The sequence below is a fragment of the Amblyomma americanum genome, chromosome 10 (assembly GCF_052857255.1).
Source record: "Amblyomma americanum isolate KBUSLIRL-KWMA chromosome 10, ASM5285725v1, whole genome shotgun sequence".
Taxonomy (NCBI): Eukaryota; Metazoa; Arthropoda; class Arachnida; order Ixodida; family Ixodidae; genus Amblyomma; species Amblyomma americanum.
In genome coordinates this window covers 71,155,085-71,172,737 of record NC_135506.1, presented here as the reverse complement: position 1 = coordinate 71,172,737, position 17,653 = coordinate 71,155,085, and the positions used below count along the sequence as shown (strand labels likewise).

Below are 17,653 nucleotides of genomic sequence, written 5' to 3'. Positions count from 1 at the left end.
GTCAATGCACATTAAAGATCCCCAGGTGGTCGAAATTATCCCGCAGCCCTCCACTACGGCACCTCTTTCTTCCTTTCTTCTTTCACTCCCTCCTTTATCCCTTCCCTTACGACGCGTTTCAGATGTCTGCCGATATATGGGACCGATACTGCGGCAATTCCTTTCTCCAAAAACCAGTTATTATTATTATTATTATTATTATTATTATTATTATTATTATTATTATTATTATTATTATTAAGGAAATGGTGCAGTATCTGTCTCATAGCTCGGCGGACACCTGAACCGCGCCGTAAGAGAGGGGATTAAAAGAGGGACTGAGAGAAGAAAGGAAGTAAGAGGTGCCGTAGTGGAAGGCTCCGGATTAATTACGACAACCTGGGGATCTTTAACGTGCACGGACATCGCAAAGCACACGCACGCCTTTGCGTTTCGCCTCCATCGAAACGCGGCCGCCTCGGTCGTTCTCGAACCCGCGAAATCCGGAGCAGTAGCCGAACGCGCTAACTAACCACTGATCCAGCGCGGCTGGTTTAAGCGTTCCGGCTCCAGCCTTTTTTTTCTTGAACTCACCTGCGAAAAGAGGAGTCAACCAACACGTGGAGTTCCTTTTAGCCAGTCGTAAGGCGGCTTCGCTTTCGTGTTTTTTTAAGTTTCCGTCAATAAATAGTTTCAGTCGCCGACTCCATAGCCACTAGCTAGGCCCACGGAAATAGAAACACCCGCGGACTCTTTGCTTTGTCGACCGCTACGTATCACTCCGCCGATGGCAGAGCGGCAAGCCGCCACCCGGTTGGCTGGCTGAAAGAGGCACTCCAAGCGTTGGCTGACTGCTTCCCTTTTCAGAGGTGAATTAAAAAAAAGGCGGGAGCCGGAACGTTTAATTAAATTTGATTGGAAAATCAGCTGCATACGACAATAATTAAAAGTTTCTAAGAATGCTCGGAGAGTGTGGAGAACCTGTTTCCATGTCGACGCGGCCCATTTTCACCACCGTGCGTCAGGACAGCACCGGCTGGGCGAGGAAGGAAGTCTCTCTCATGGAAAAAAGCGGATGCAGCGACGGGAGCGCCACCTCGTAGGTTACGCAGACTTCTGCGGAACCGGAGAGGGTCTCTTCGGGATCCGGCCAGCGTCACGAGCGGTTGCAGCCGCACGCTCTCATCGCCTTCCGCGGCAGGCGCACGGAGATCCGTCGTGCCTTGCCGCTGGACTTCTGGTTCAAGGCAGCGAAGCGAGCGCAGCAAACGCGCGCTCTCGTCACCTTCACCAGGAAATGCTCGGGGATCGCTTTGCCCCAAGAATGCGGCGCTCACGGGAAAACCCGGCCGCCATTGTCGGCGCATACAAATGTTCGCCGCCGATACTTCAAAAGTCACGCCCCTGCTAGAGTGTACGGGAATGTTTTGAGTGGAAGGAGTTGAGAACGGTCCTATTGTTAGCCGCGGCCTCCGCTTGTGTCGAAAGTTGCGGCGGCGCTGTCGTCGCCCGCACTTGAAGAGCCTTGCTTGCTGGGAATGGTCGTTGTGCTTGCTTCTGGCAGTTCTTGCTATCGAGAAATCTCTGCTGGCCTGCTCTTCGCCTGTGATGCCTGCCCTAAATCACAGCTATGCGTCAGGGTGCAAGACAGGATATGCGCGAACTGGTCCACCCAAGACCACAGCAATTCCTAATAACCATCAAGTGCCTCAATTATTACAATCTGGCAAAGAGCGTCGCTGGGTCAAATGTTCCTGAGGTTGTGCTTAGCTCGCTTCTGTCAGGCAAGGACCAGGCGGAAGGTTCTCACCAGCAGCAGAAACGTCTTGATATGCTAATAAAAATGGGCATTCTTGATGAAGCAGGAAGTGCTATTAACAACAAAGAACCTATGACAGAACATTCTTATAACAATCTGAGGAGTGACTCAAGGCTTACTTGCTATATTGCAGGGTATGTTGCATGAAGGCGTATCTTGAGAACGAAATGTCGTGTGTGCATGGATCAGCTTGTTACCAGCTCCCGATGGCAAACATTTGAATGCTGCCACACTTACAAAAGCATGCGATTTTGGTGGCTCGCTCTACCCCGCATTGGGCCTCTTGAAGGTTATCAGTCAGCTTGAGGACGTTTAACAGGTCGTTCTAGCTCTGGAGAATTGCATCACGACAGCATCACAGTTGTGCTTGCTGTTCTGAACAATACAGGCATGAACCGTATTGGATGCGATCAGCACTTCAAGGAGTTCGCCTTAAATTTGACTGGGTTTTATCTTGTGACCAGAATGCATTTTTTTGTCAAAGATCTCAACAACTGTCGTGACTTCGCCCGAAGGAAAGCACAGCAGCATTTAAAGTTGAGCGGTGTGCAGAAAATTGAGATGGAAGATTTTGTTGAGGATTCTTTGGGGCACAGTATATGTAAATAAAATTAGTTGTGTCATGCATATTCGTGTATATTTTTAAGTGGGGGGAGGGGGGGGCGGAGAGCGGGCGGCAGCTACTGCTGCCTTAAGACTGGGTTGCCGTGCACAGTTTGCCTGACCTATTTTTGGCGCATCTCTCAAGTTCGTGGAAAGTTGGTACTAGATACATGAACTAGAACTGCATTTTTACTAGGCACAGCCTTTGTCAAAATCTCAGAGCTCACGGGGTTTGCTTCTAGGACGTATAGTGGGGCTCCTGTAGCACTTTTGTGCGTTCAGCCCATTCGAGGTAACGCGACCAAAAATCTTACCTTCAGGAGATATGGAACGCTGGAAATGCATTAGGAGCTATGCAGTGTGTCTCGGAAGCGAAACCCATTGGCTCTAATTTTTTTACAAAGGCTCTACTTGCACTGATGCTGCCACTAGCTCGACCTTCTAAAGTTTAGAACCGCGTGCATTAAAAGACGACCACGAAAGTGTCCCATGCGACCGCGGCACGCTCCTCGCCGAGCCCTGGCTTCTTTTTTTTGAAGCGATGTTTATTGCCTCAGGGCATAAAAACTATGAAGTGAGAGATGAGTACGATGCTTAAATAAATGAAAAAAGGTGGATTGATTTGATGAAATCAAGAAGTGAACGATGATATGGACCCTGTGTCCAGGCAATATAGCAATCCGGATTGTCCGGTGAGAGTCCCACTACAGCCAGGTGCCGAATTCTCGTCGGCTTCAGCGCAGGGCCGTCCCACAACAGGTGGTGGAGATCCGCCTCACACTGGCTTATTCCCCGTCGTGGGTGTGTGCCATGTCATTACAGAGTTTTAGTTTCACGTACGTACAGAGTTCACGTACGCAAACGTGTGAAGTCTACGTAGCATACGCGCATGTCGTTTCAAACCCTTTTAGTTGCACGTACGCGACAGCCGCCGCGCTTTCATCCTAGCGCCATCTACTGACAGATGAAGACACTGCTGTAGCAACTCTAAGACAAGACGAGTCAAAGCCAAGCAAGTCGAACTGCGTAGGAGCGCTGCTTCGTTAGGCTGAACAGCCGGGAACTCGCCCTTATATCTGAAAAACAAAAGCTATTTGTCGCTTGAAACTTTATGCGAAGGTAAGAATGGACAAATCGATGGCGAATATAACAGTTTAGAACACGATATCACGTCGAGGGATCAGCGAAGAAGCAGTTATCGCTGTGAAGCGGTGGGCAGGGCGCCGCCATGTTTGTCAACGCTACGTCCGCAAGCAACGAAAAGACCGCAACGTAAAAATCCGACTCTCACGTACGTACGTGAGATTCGCGCATACCCCTTGCGTTTTGCGCATGCGCACTGGTCACCCGTAAGAGCTCTACGTACGTGAAACTAAAAATGTCCATTAAGGCAACAACATCGCAGTCACTGCATTCCGCTAGGCTGTTACGTAATTCCGGGCCGCAGCGTCGTGCAAACTAAACAAGATCGCGGATGTACACTGGGGAGGGGGCTCCTCTGTAAATTTCCAGACATTTCTCTTACTGCTACGCATTGTTTTGGGGCTTTTTAAGCGGTGCGTGAGGTCACAGAGCATTTGCATAATTCATTTTATTTTAGAGGAACGATGCATTAATTTGAACATCACGAGGGTATAACGCAGCCACTTGCGTGCGTGGCAGGCTGATCGCGAAGACGCATTCAAGTGCGGTTGACTGCAGCGCCACCACCAACTTCCACGCTCAGCGGCCCTCTCCGCGGCGGCTGTTCGCGCCACTCAAAACATTTTAGTACACTCTACCCCTGCCCCAGCCGGTAAGTCGGAAGTCCTTCTTACGTTGCCTTCTACTTCCGAGGAATGCCTCGTTGATGTTTTGTAGCTATCTGGCCCGCTCTGTGTATTAATTGCTAGTGTAATAAATAGCATATGAGTGTTAACGCTTTGTCATCCCCTCCCTTTGTTTCCCGAGCACGAACCCCTGCGCGGTTAGCGAGCGGGAACGCTGCATCCGCGGAGTGGGAGTGCGGAGGGGCGAAAGGCGGTCCCTCCTTATTTCCGCAAGCGTGCAGATCGAGTTCCCGCGGTAAAAATTAGCCGCGGTTAAACTACTGCTGAACCTGGCTAGAGAGCGAAAGCCCGGGAAACTAGACGCGGCCTGGCGTCTATAACGTTGAGTACGTTCTGCACACTGCATAGGCCGCGCGCTCACGCCGGCAGGTGGCAGTTAATGGCTCATCGCTATAGGTTGGGCGCCCCATGAACGCTGTAGCGCATTGCTGCAGTGCCGCGTGTCTGCCACAACACGGTCAGCGCTAATGCATGCAGCCACATCTCTCTCTCTCTCTCGTTGTCTCTCACTACCGCCACGTACCTCAAAGTGCGATTGAGGCGTCCACTGACTCAGAGAGCCAGTTATGGGCCTTCCTTTCCTCAAAATCACCGAGAACGTTGTCAACACCTACGCCAATGAACGCCAACGGCATATAGAAACAGAGGCGAGCGTTCGGTTCCGGCGGCGGCTGTGTAACGTCACAGCTGTCACGTGGATTCTTCTCGGCTCAAGGTCAAACGCGCACATACGGCGCACACGACGAAGCTACGGAGGGTGGTAAACCTTTCACTTTTGAAAATGAACCCAGAATCCCCTTAATAACCCTCCACTACGGCACCCCTTTCTTCTTGCACTTTATCCCTTCCCTTACAGCACGGTTCAGCTGTACGCCGATATGTGAGACAGATACTGCGCCATTTACTTTCCCCACAAAACCAAATTTCAATTTTCTCCATCGAAACGCGGCCGCCACGGTCGTGTTCGAAACCGGTTACTCCGACCTCTCTTTGCAAAGGAAACTGCAGCGCCACAAGCGGCCGAGAGTCGTGTTCCACGTGCAAAATTCAATGACTCCTTCCCTTACACGGCTTTAGACCATATTTTATTTCTCCATGCTCTTTTCGATGAATTCCGACGGAGTGATGCCCGTCACTGAATTACTTTATGGAAAAAAAAACAGCCAACACATCTGCGCCGCCGTAGCCATGATTGTGGTGCTGCTCCTTCCAGGAAACTTGTTCATTGCTTTCATCATCATCACGCTATCACTCTAGCTGCATGCAACAGTAAAGAAGAAGTTATTACCCTGTTGTCGCTGCTGGTGAGTCGGTACGCTTTATCTCTCTTGAAATAGCGTTTTCGTCACAGTTAATTTCTGAAGAACCGGAAAACTTGCCATGCGATTGTCACCTGAAAAGGAGATGGTTGTTTCTGTGCCAGTATGTGTATATATATATAGCTGTGCCAAACGCGGGGCCAGGATGGGTTCCCTAGATGCCCTGGGCCCCCCTCCGAGTTTTTCGTCCGTGTGCTCTTTGGGCATGCGCCGTTCGAATCGTGCAAAGAACGTGTCGCGCTTCACGCTGCGGAACACTGTGCCCTACGAACTAGTTCTCCTTTGCCCTACAGCTACGGAGTTTCTCCTTCAGTTGTAGTGCACATGAGCCCTGCAGTATGATGGCCTTTCTCGCAGTCTGCCATAGCTTGAGCTAAGTAAGCAGGCGTTCGTGCGCCGATGTGGCTGTGAGCCTTCCGTTGGAAGAAGCGACAGCGTCGCGTCCTGTGGGGTATCGATTAAATTAATTAAATTGGTTTTTGGGGAAAGGAATCGGCGGAGTATCTGTCTCACGTATTGGCTGAAACCGGAACTGCGCCGTAAGTGAAAGGATAGAGGGACTAAGAGAAGCATGGAAGAAAGAGGTGCCGTAGTGGAGGGCTCCGGAATAATTTCGACCACCTGGGGATCATTAACGTGCACTGACATCGAACAGCACACGGGCGCCTTAGCGTTTCGCCTCCATCGAAATGCGGCCGCCGCAGTCGGGTTCTAACTCTTAAAACGCGAAATTGCAAACATGGCGCTTTCTCTCTTACCCGCCGCGGTGGCTCTTAGACGCACGGCTACTGGTCCGGTGTACACTGGTTCGAACCGCACCGCGGCGGCAGCGTTTCGATGGAGGCGAAACGCTAAGGCGCCCGTGTGCTGGGCGATGTCAGTGCACGTTAATGATCCCCAGGTGGTCGAAATAATTCCGGAGCCCTCCACTACGGCGTTCGTCATAGCCTGAGTCGCTTCGGGGCGTTAAACCGCCATAATCATAAACCATGAAGGAACTTTGAGAGGAGAGTGAGAGTAGGAGGAAAGAAAGAGGTATTTTGAAGCGAAAAGCTTCACTACGCTGTGAACACCGCGCTACAAGTGAACACCGCGCTTCGCGCGAGCCCGCGTATGTCGGAGCACGAGTGACGTCACGCACGGCGCAGGTGGCCGCCGCCGACTCCGTCGCCTTTTCTCTCTCTCTCGCTCCCCAGTCACACCGAGCAACAGGTGTACCACCACTGCGCAGCGCCGCGCCTTTCCTCAAAATGCAACTTTCAGTTGTCAGTTTTCTCTCTCTTCTTTCCCTCCCTCCTTTATCCCTTACTTTACGGCACGGTTCGGGTGTCCACCGAGATATGTGAGACGGTTACTGTGCCATTTCCTTTCCTCAAAAGCCAAACAAAACAAGTGAGCTAACGGCGTTCATAGAATTGATTAGCGTTGACAACTTTGAAAAGGCTGTTCATTTTCACGAAAGTAAAGGCGCACAACCACCTCCGTGGGTCAGTGGAGACCTCAATCTCGCTTTCATGCACGTGGCGTTGGTGTTAAAAGCCTGCTGTGATTGCGTTCCGCACACTGGATAGGCAGCGCGCCCTCCCTGTCATCCTCCGATGTCGACTGCAAGTAATGGTTCATCGCGAGAGGTTGATCACCAACTGAACGCTGCGGCCTAGGTATTGCTGCAGTGCCGCATGTCAGCCACAACGCTGTCAGCGCTAATTCATTCATTCCACATCTCTCTCTCTCTCTCATTACGAATGAAAGCACAAATGAGGAGTCCACATATCCAGGGAGCCAGTTATGCGCCCTTCTTTTGCTCAAAGCCATCGCCGTCTAGAACATTGTCAACGACAACGCCAATGAACACAGTGAATTCCGATATCTTTCGCTTTGTATATCCTGAATTCTCTGAGCTAATGCACATTATTTTTTTTAGAAAAAGAGGCGATGTTTTAACAGCACACTATGCGTCACTCAACGTGGCGTTAACTAATGTGAAACGTATGCATTTATTTCTCACCTTAGGTACCAAGAAACGAGAGATAGAAGAAAGCGAAGATAAGAAGGGATTAGCGAAATCCTTCAGGTTACATATACTTTGCTTTCTTTGAAGCGAAATCAGCATGTCAACGAAAGCGCAACAGTTTATTGCAAATATGAATCAACCGCAGAAACGCGAAGAGGGAAATACATTACAGGAGGAGAACCACGACTGCGACCAATCTACGTCCGTAGACAGTGATACGTGCGATATTTCGCGCATTCAAAGTGAGGGCACGAATCTTGAAAGCGATCAACTGCATGTTCATTCTGACAATGACCCCGCGAGAGAAGAAACCAAACCCATAGATCAGGGTTCAAGGAAAGGCTACGCATGCCAGCTTTGCTCCAAACATTTCAAACTGCCAAGCATGCTGAAGGTCCACCTCCGAGCGCACACCGGAGAGAAGCCGTACGTGTGCGAGATCTGCCACAAAGGATATTCTACCAAGTGGCACCGGCAGCGCCATCTGCGAAGTCATGACGAACAAAGCATGCTCCAGTGCTCCCACTGCCCCTGCGTTTTCACTTGCATTCCCTCGCTCAAGCGACACGTGCGACAGCTTCATCAAGCTGACGAATCGCTGCCTCTCTTCAACGAGAAGCTTCGCGGAGAGCACGGGAGACATGAATCTTCAGCGACGAAAGGGACAGTTTTGACAGATTCTCCAGTTCGTCCCTCTCTGGACAGCTCGGAGGACGATACGGGCCGAAGGTGCGTTCTCACTATTGAAGAGTGTGGCGAGGCGACAGCCATTTCCGAAAACCAGGCCCCTCCTCGTACCATAGGGCCCTTGGCCCGAGCATTCGACACAAGCGGTCGTGGCCACGTTGACGAGAATGGCTACCTCTTTGTGGAATCTGAAAATGTACTGCTGATCGGGAGTCATCCGGATGAAGTTGATGAAAACTCTGACCGGACGTGCGAGGACTCACCGGTTTCCAAGGAATGTCCGCGTAATATGTCTACGGTGAAACATGAGATGGACCGTTCCTCCGAAGAAGTGATAAATGTGGCCGAGAATGTCCAGTCGGAGACGGAGCGTGATGTGTGTTTTACAGGATATATACCACTGCCACAAGGCAAAGATATGGCTCGTCATTCGAACACGCCCGGAAAGGTGACCGAGAGGTCCTCTGAGGTCACTCTACGTCGTCCTGATAGCGAAGGTGCCGTAGGCAAGCAGTTTCAATGCCAATTCTGCTCATGCCCATTCGCCAGGATATGCGACCTTCGTCGACACGTACAAGAGGAGCACGTGCTGAAAAAGACAGCCTCTGGATGTCAGACACGTAGACCAGTGCGACCTCCAGTTTCAAGAAAGCCCTCACCACCTCTCCTTTCATGTCCGGTGTGCTCTGCCAGCTTCAACCACAAGTCGACCTTCGGAAGCCACATCGCGACTCACTGCGCCGCCAAACCATACCGCTGCAACATCTGCTTGCGCGGCTTTCCGCACAAGAACTCGCTGAACGGCCACCGCTGGGTCCACAAGATGAAAGCACCGCCGTACAAGTGCAACTTATGTCATCGCACGTTTCTCGAGCAGGTTGCGCTTGACGAGCACCTAAGAGGCCATGTCGCTCAAGAGGAACAAATCGACTTTGCCGTTTCTAACGAGCCTTCTGTAAGCGAAGACATTCATAGTATAAACCATGCCAAGACCGTCCCAGTAACAGCCTGTCCCGAGTTCGCAGCGGGTGGAAGCAGCGGTGCGACGAGCCCTGACCCCCTATCACGCCAAGCCTTGGCCGGAACAGCCGGCGAAATCTGCCCTGAAGACTCGGACACCGCGCAGGTAGGATGACGTACCAAATGCCAATTTCTCATCTGTAATCTTTGAATGTGCTTTGGGGCTGTTTGAAACCTGACAGACTAGAACGTTTACGATATTACAGGACCACGTGTACACCTCTTTCGCTCGAAAAGCCGTAAGCGTAGTCGGCACCACGTGTCGGATGTAATCAGCTGCTACGTAATAATAATCCGCAGAATGTTCCGGTGCCATACGATTCAGCATTTCGTGCAGCATAAACTTGCTAGTGAAGTTGAGTCTATCTCGCGGCTGGGATTTGAACCGGTGAGCTGTAATCGGGGGCTGCGTAAAACAAAAATCGTATCATGGTAATTTGTGGTTTGAGGACCGGAAAGACGCACAACTGGCTCCATGGGTCAGTGGACAACTCAATCGCGCTTTGAGGTACGTGGAGTGGTGAGAGAAAGAGATGTACCCTAGATGCGTTGGTGTTGACAATGCTGCGGCAGAAACGCCGCACTAGAGCAATAGGCCGACGGCGTTTCCAAGGTTGATTGGCGTTGGCGTTGACAACGTTGTATGCGCTAAGAATGGAAAGCCTAACCCACTACGCTATCGCGTCATACCCTAGCTTAACTGTCCTTTTCAATTTTGTATTTATTAAGTGTATATACATGTATTGCGTGCCCTTTATAAGTTTCGAAAAGTAGAGCAGGCAAGTTGTTCGTCCCGGAAATAAAAGAGTAAAAGCTTCGCCTCAGGTCTAGCACATTTAGAGCTGCATTAAAGTTTCAAAGGTTATGCCTGCGCAAGACGCCCATATGGTCGAGGCGGAAGGATCAGGTCGCACGGTACGGCCTTGGTTCTCGTGGTGCGAAGTGGTTCTGGTTAAATCCCTGACCTTGAGGTTGTACCCGTGCAAGCCAAAACACGCGCGTAACTAGGTAGCAGGACAAGTGCAGTGTTAGTGTTTGGTCTCCGTTGGTGCCTTCATGTTGCATATATAGAGCCCATGTCTTCTGTATAACCAAAATCTTCTGCACTATACTTTTCTCGGCATGAGTAAACTTCGGACGTATCCTTTTTCTTGGATTAAAATGTGGACCTCCTCAAACCCTTTTTTCCGAGCACTTACTGTTAAACGTATATACAGTAACATGTAATATAAAAGTTTCTCTGTGATAACCAGAGAAACTTGTATTATGTAAAGCCTGGGTCAACGTGTTCAGGTCAAATAGTTTTTTTCACAACCCTTAGTGAGATTATATCGCCCCTGAAGCTCTAATTATCTGCATCAGAAGCAGACCTCTCGTTTTCGAGACACAAGAGCTTTTCGTTATCAGGGGCGCTGAAGCCGCAAACCAAATGGCATTGGCGGGAGGCCTTGATTCAGGCTGCACACATCAGTACGTGCTATATCTGTACTGTCTTTGCCGAAAGTAACCGAGCAACGAGGTTTCTCAACTGTGCAGCGGGCCAGCTTTCGAAGCCATTTCGCTCTAAACCTGTGTAAGGTAAGGATGACGCAGTCCTCACCTTTCGAGACCTTTTGGTCAGTGGGGACTGAGAAGCAAACTACAGTCTTGATTTGGGCTTGTTGCTCTGAGCAGCCACGTTGCTCGGTTACTTTTGTCAAAGCGGGTACTATTACAGACTTGCATTGTCTCCTAACCAGAACCTGAGACGTTCAGCTGTGCGACAACGAAAACACTTTCCAAGTGGGCCTTGGTCTGGAATGCTCTAATGAATATTCTCCGCACGTGATTGGGTGTAAATCGGCTTTATTCTTGTATCCCAAATGGCTTCTTCGACTACTTATACACACCTCTTCCTCTCGCCTGCACGTGCCCGCCTCACTCTGCTATCTTTTCTATTATGTTGCAGCAGTTAGTGGTGAAAGAACGTATCAGTGAAATTGGTTCCTCGCTCTCGTCTACATAAAGCTAGCCATTTTCTTGCTGCAGTTTTATGAACTTTCAGTGCGTTAAAGTTACGATCCATGTCGGAAAAAAACATCTGTCCGTCCGCCCGTCTGAGGCATTGGTTGGCACTCTTCCCATACGGCGCGGTTCAGGTGTCCGCCGATATGTGAGACAGATAGTGTGACATTTCCTTTCCCCAAAAACTAAAGAGAAAAAAAAACGTGAAGAGGAACTCCCTCCTCTATACTCTAAACAGAAAAGAGTAAAAAAGTAGTAGTAACCTGTCCTCTAGCGCACTCCCTTTTTACTCCTGTGCGGAGGCATTTGTGTTTAGAGTGCATACCTTCAGAGGAGGAGGAAAGCGAAAGGAGGATAGGGAAGAAGAAGAGAGAGTGGGAGGCGACCAGTTGGCGAGAGTGGAAAGAGCGTACGGCGTGTCCCATGGCGGACTGTATCACGCCACCCGCTCGCATCGTCTGAACCCGTTAGCGGCAGCGGCTGCTTCGTTCGGGGAACACTAATACTAACGCAGGCTCTGCAGCATCCATCGCAATGATCGCATATGAAGGTGAAAGCCTTTCTTGGCTCGTGAGTGTCGTGGACGGAAGTTACCGGTGGCGGCGGCGGAAGCAACATCGGCAAAGAGTAACTGAAAATCCTTCGCTTTGCAGGTTTGTGTGCTTTCACTTATTGAAGTCATAAGAAACCTTCTGCCAAACGCCGCCGCCGCTTGAGTCTGTGCTGTTGCTGTAGTTGTTTTCTATTGTGCCGCATGCTTTTCCATCGCGAGTGCTATGGGTGATCCTGTTTGTGATATATGCCTGGTTTGTAATCAGTCACTTCCAGCAGAGGGCTCGTCCCTTACCTGCTCAGAATGCCGATACGGTTACCACTTAGGCGCTTGTTCTAATACGATGAAAACTGCCCACAAAGCAATGACAGATATCGATAAAAAAAATTGGAAGTGTCAAACATGCGTAGTTTCAGCTGCTCGAGGCTCAAAAATTGTAACAAAGGTACAGAATGAGCAGTCTCTGACAGAAAGGATGCTAATGGAAATCAACAAAAAGCTCTGTGAACTACCGGAAATCAAACAGAAGTTAGATATCCTTTTCCAGGTCAAAGAGACAGTGGAAAGTATGGAAAAGTCTGTTCAGCATCTTTCAGATCAGTATGATGAAGTGCTGGCCAAAATGCAGCTTCAGTCGACTGAGATTGTCACTTTATCAAAAAGGGTTGAAAAGATTGAGGCACAGATTCAGTCAGAGAACACTAACCCGGAAATCTGCGAACTACGACAGCAAATAAACAGTCTGGAACAATACAGCAGGCGGAATAACTTGGAAGTACATGGACTTGCACAAACCAAAAATGAAAACTTGTTCCAAAAAATCAATGCTATAGCCCAGGACCTAGAGCTTCCTCAGTTGACTGAGCACGACGTTGAAGGCCTTCATAGACTGCCCGCTAAACGTGGCAAAACCCCGGCTGTTCTGGTTCGCTTTTCCTCACGTGTAACGAAGGACCAATGGATGGCAAAGAAGCAAAGTATGCGGGAAGCTGAATCCACAGTGTACTTTCTTGACAATTTAACAGCGCAGAACAAAAGGCTCATGTGGATAATGAAGACAAGGGCCACAGAAAAGCAGTACGAATATGCTTGGCACAGTAATGGAAAGCTTTTTGTGCGCAAGTGCCAGGGTGAAACGGCAATACGGATCGCGTGTGTTGCTGACCTGGAAAATATCATCTAAGCAGGCACCGCCTCTACTTCGTCTTACTGATCAGTTTTTTTTATCATTTTTCTTTTATGGCATCACAAACAAAGCCTCTTTAATACGATGCTTTATCTTTTAACTCTACGGTGCGCAGTTGTCTGGTTCACGAAAATGACAGGATGTCAGTCTTTCATGTGAATATTAGAAGTCTAAAAAATAAGCACTTTGAAATGCAATCAGCTTTGGATTCCCTGAATCATAGATTTGATATACTAGCGTACACTGAAACATGGTTCACAAATCAAAATGATGTTATTTTCTTTCGTGGCTACAAGTTTGAAGGTGTGTTCAGAGAAAACCGTAGAGGAGGTGGCGTCGCATTTATGTTAAAGAAAACCTTGACTATGAAGTTTTATCAGATATTTCTCTTGTCGATGCCAACTGCGAATCGGTTGCTATAAAATGTCATGGAACACTGATCGCTTGTATTTATCGACCCCCATCTAGTGAAAGTGCCGAATTTATCAGATTTGTGCGTGATCTTCTTGAATATGCTTGTATCATAAATATCCCTGTTGTTTTGGTTGGAGACTTTAACATTGATCTTTTGACAAATAGCTCCTCGCGACGTCTCTTTTGTGAATCCATTGATGCATTTCTCTGCACCAATGTTATTCAGTCACCAACAAGAATAACCTTAGAGAGGGACTCATTATTAGATTTATGTGTTACAAATCATGAGTTATCAAGTGTGCTATCAGGTGTGCTTACATTTGATTTGAGCGACCATCTGCCTATATTCTGTTTTTTTCCTCGAGCGATAAGAAAAAGGAAGCAAGTACCACCTCCCCAGATAGTATATCGCAGTTTCAATCATGAAAACTTAGCTAGGCTTAGATCCATGATGGAAATCACTCGCTGGAGCGAAGTTTACAATGAGTTAAATCCTAGTATAGCGTACAATATCTTTCTTCAGTTAGTAAAAAACAAATATGACACCGCATTTCCTTTGACAGTGGGAAAAACTCACAAAAAGTCTCGAAAGCCGTGGGTTACGAGAGAGTTATATTGACGAATTCAAACCCGTGACAGGCTTTTTGACAAATTCATCCAATCAAAAGATCCAGTCATACTTAAGGAATATAAAAAACTTAGAAATAAGTTAGGCTCTGATATTAAAAAAGCTAAGAAACAGTATTATCAGAATAAATTTACAGCAGTCTCCAATTGCCCTAAGAAAATATGGGATTGTTTGAGCGACCTCATGGGAAGGGCGACGACCCATATTCCCAGCACATTAACATTCAATGGTGTTGAATACAGTGACGCTGCTTTGGCAGACAAGTTTAATGCTCATTTCCTATCCTCTGGCGAATCATCTCAGAAGCAGGATAGAAATCATGAAATTGCTCAGTATATTGCCTCTCCAATTGGTAGTTCCATATTCTTGAATCCTTGCAGTGAACATGAAGTATTCACATTCCTTAGAAGCCTAGACAAATCCACTGCGGCAGGCGCAGATGAAATTAAGGCCGAGCCTATTACTGCTGTTGCCGATCTAATTAGCTTGCCCTTGCAGCATATATGTAACAACGCGTTAGTTCAAGGTATTTTTCCAGATGGTATGAAAATTGCCAGAGTGGTTGTTTTGCACAAAGGTGGCTCTTATGACAATATAAACAACTACAGACCTATATCTGTACTCCCTTTGTTTTCTAAACTACTGGAATATTTGATCAAAATCAGTCTGTGTAAGTTCTTTGACGACAGACAAATTTTTGTTAACGAACAGTTTGGATTTCGTGAGAAGAAGTCAACAGAAATGGCATTGCTTAGTATAAAGGAAAAAATATTTTCTAATATGGATGACAAACAGTTCACAGTTGGACTTTTTTTAAATTTCAGGAAGGCATTTGATTCAGGTAAACATGACATTTTATTTTTTAAGCGGCCGTTTTATGGCATTCGAGGAGTTGCCTTAAATCTGATCCGTACTTATCTTTCCGGTCGCTTGCAGCATACATGTTTGAATGGTCACCAATCACAACCTGGTCAATTAATATACGGTGTTCCACAAGGGTCTATTTTGGGTCCAATATTTTTCATTCTTTATATCAATGATATAATAGCCATCCCTCGAACTCCCACAATAATTTTATATGCAGATGATACCAGTGTATTTTTTTCTGGCATGCGTCTTAGTAATATTCAGGCTGAGGCAAATGCATGGTTACAAGAATTGTCTTTATGGTTGAATATAAATAAACTAGAGTTAAATGTTAATAAAACAAAGCTTATTGTATTTAAGGCACGTAACAAGCCTGATAACAGTGAAATTAAGCTTACATTCAAAAATAGCGTAATTGAGCGTGTTTCTTCCTACAAATTTTTAGGCATAATCTTTGAAGAACACTTGAGTTGGACCCTGCATATTGATAAGATTCATGCCAGAATACCAAGGTCATTATGTGTATTGCATAAACTTCGAGACCTTGTTCCGAAATGGCTGAAGTGGCAATTATATTATACCCTAATTCAATCACATATTCATTATTGTTTACTTGTTTGGGGATCTACAACGAAAACTAACCTCACGAGGCTGATAACATTACAGAAGAAAGCAATACGATACGTAGAAAACCTTGCATACAATGATCATACAGGTTTGTACTTCTCTAAGCATTCTATTCTAAAAGTCAATGAATTATTTGAGTTGAAACTGCTTTCTTATGTGTTCAACGATTTCAAACATCATCCCACTAAATATGTTCAATTAAACTCTAGTAGTGACGTGCCTTATAAACTAAGACCCGTCAGTTACAGAGTACCATTCGTAAGGACTAACTATGGAACCGAAATGCTTTCATATTTAATTCCCAGTCTTCTAAATAAACATACACAGGCCATAGAAATTATTCAGAAATCTGTTTCCCAAAAGTCTTTCAAGAGAAATGCTAAAGCTTACCTCCTTTCTCGTCCGAATAATTAAAGGGTTCTTCACGCAGAAATTTTTGATGTCCCTGTTTTCTGTCAACTCTGTGAATTTTCATGTTTTTCTTAATGTGATGTGCCTTGTAAATATTTACTTTATAATTATGTCATTGTAAGAGTATGCACCTTCCTCCCAGTTTTACCTTGTATAATTATGTTTTTTTTTCTTTCTTTTGCCGCTTGTCCTGAGCATTGTATCGGGTGCTTGGGCCCCGTCAGGCAGAGTGCATCTGCCTTTTGCCCCTGTATCCGAGACCTTGTTGTCTGATATAAAGATCTATCTATCTATAAGTGTGTCGTGAACGGAAGTTGTAGACAGAGGCTGTCCGCAAGTGTCCGCACTTGTATGTTAATTAAAATAGCAAAATAAAATTGGGATCCAGGTGGAAATCAAACCCACGCCGCCGGCGTGGGAGACGGGGACGTCGTCACTCTGCCACTACGACGACACTTCGACGCTTGATGCTGAATAGAGGCGGGTGTAGTGAATGCATAGTTCTTAAACACGTATCCTCGAGATATGTAAGAAATTATCATGTCAGTTACAGATGCCGCAGTCAAGCGAGTGCCAAATTTCCCCCGTTCGCGGTAAATTTCCTCCGAACTTGGCGTGCAGTCGTAGCGCCATCATGCGGCGCCCACTGAAAACCTCCTCGCAATGTACGGCGCTAGCCCAGCAGATGACGCAGGTGGCGGATCGCACACAGCTTTCGTATTTCCGCACGCAAGAAGACTTAAGTGCACCTTATAATTTTCGTTCTGTCATCTAAGTGTGAAATTAATCTGTTTTTCCTGCAGGTCAAGGATGAAGCTGCTGATGTTCAAGTGCAGCCTCCGAAGCGTCGCTTCTCGTGTCACCTGTGCCCCAAGGACTTCTCCCAAAGGGGCAGCCTGCGAGACCACCTGAAGACCCACAGCGTCGGAAAGTCTTACGAATGCCACCTCTGTCCGCAGAAGTTCTTCTACCTGTCTAACCTGCGTCGTCACGTGCGATTCCACGCGAGCAAAAAGATGTTCTGCTGCCAGCTCTGTGACGGACAGTTCACGCGCATGACAGGCCTCCGGAACCACATGGGTTATGCGCATGGTCATTCGTCGCCGATCGGACAAGATTCTACATAGGCCCCTTCCGAAAGGACAGGGGCTCCTGCCGAGTTCATATAGAGTTAACTCTCGATAGGATGACCTCCTGGAACCAAGGCGCGGAGTACGAAGCAAAGGCTTTCAAGCTGTCTCGATGCTTTTATTAGTTCTGCTATTTCTAATATTATTGATATTTCAAATTCAAATTCAAATTCAAAACTTTATTTCCAACGACTCGTTGGGGGTCATCAGGCAAAAACGCTGCCATTGGCAGCTTGAGGGTGCCTGATGCCCGTACAAGGCAGCAGCATATAGCCAACACAAAATTCTGAACACATGTTCAGTTACACTTTCACAGAAATTGACTCATCGGAACACATTCGAAACACATTAAAACACAGCACAAGAAAGTATACAGTACGAAAAACATAAAGGCAATGAAAATACATTGAATACGATTAGCTGCACAAAAACTGGGATGAGAAAAAAATTTCACGTGTCGTTTTTCTATTACATGCGCTTAAGTCAAAATTTGCAGACAGTAATTTGTTAAGCAAGCACGGCAACTTGTGCGTGAGCGACTGTAGCATATAATTTGTACGTCT

The 17,653-nt window shown here is 47.2% G+C and overlaps 1 protein-coding gene across 1 annotated transcript in view; it reads left to right on the top strand.

The window, feature by feature from the left end:
- The window catches only part of LOC144108391 (uncharacterized), a 37,828-nt gene extending 20,591 nt beyond the window's left edge, over window positions 1-17,237 (top strand). Inside the window, exons 6-7 of the mRNA XM_077641638.1 lie at window positions 7,948-9,376; window positions 16,764-17,237. Of these exons, the coding sequence (XP_077497764.1) occupies window positions 7,948-9,376; window positions 16,764-17,087 (1,753 nt within the window). The 3' untranslated portion in view covers window positions 17,088-17,237. The remainder of the gene's footprint in view (window positions 1-7,947; window positions 9,377-16,763) is intronic.
- The last annotated feature ends 416 nt before the right edge of the window (window positions 17,238-17,653 follow it).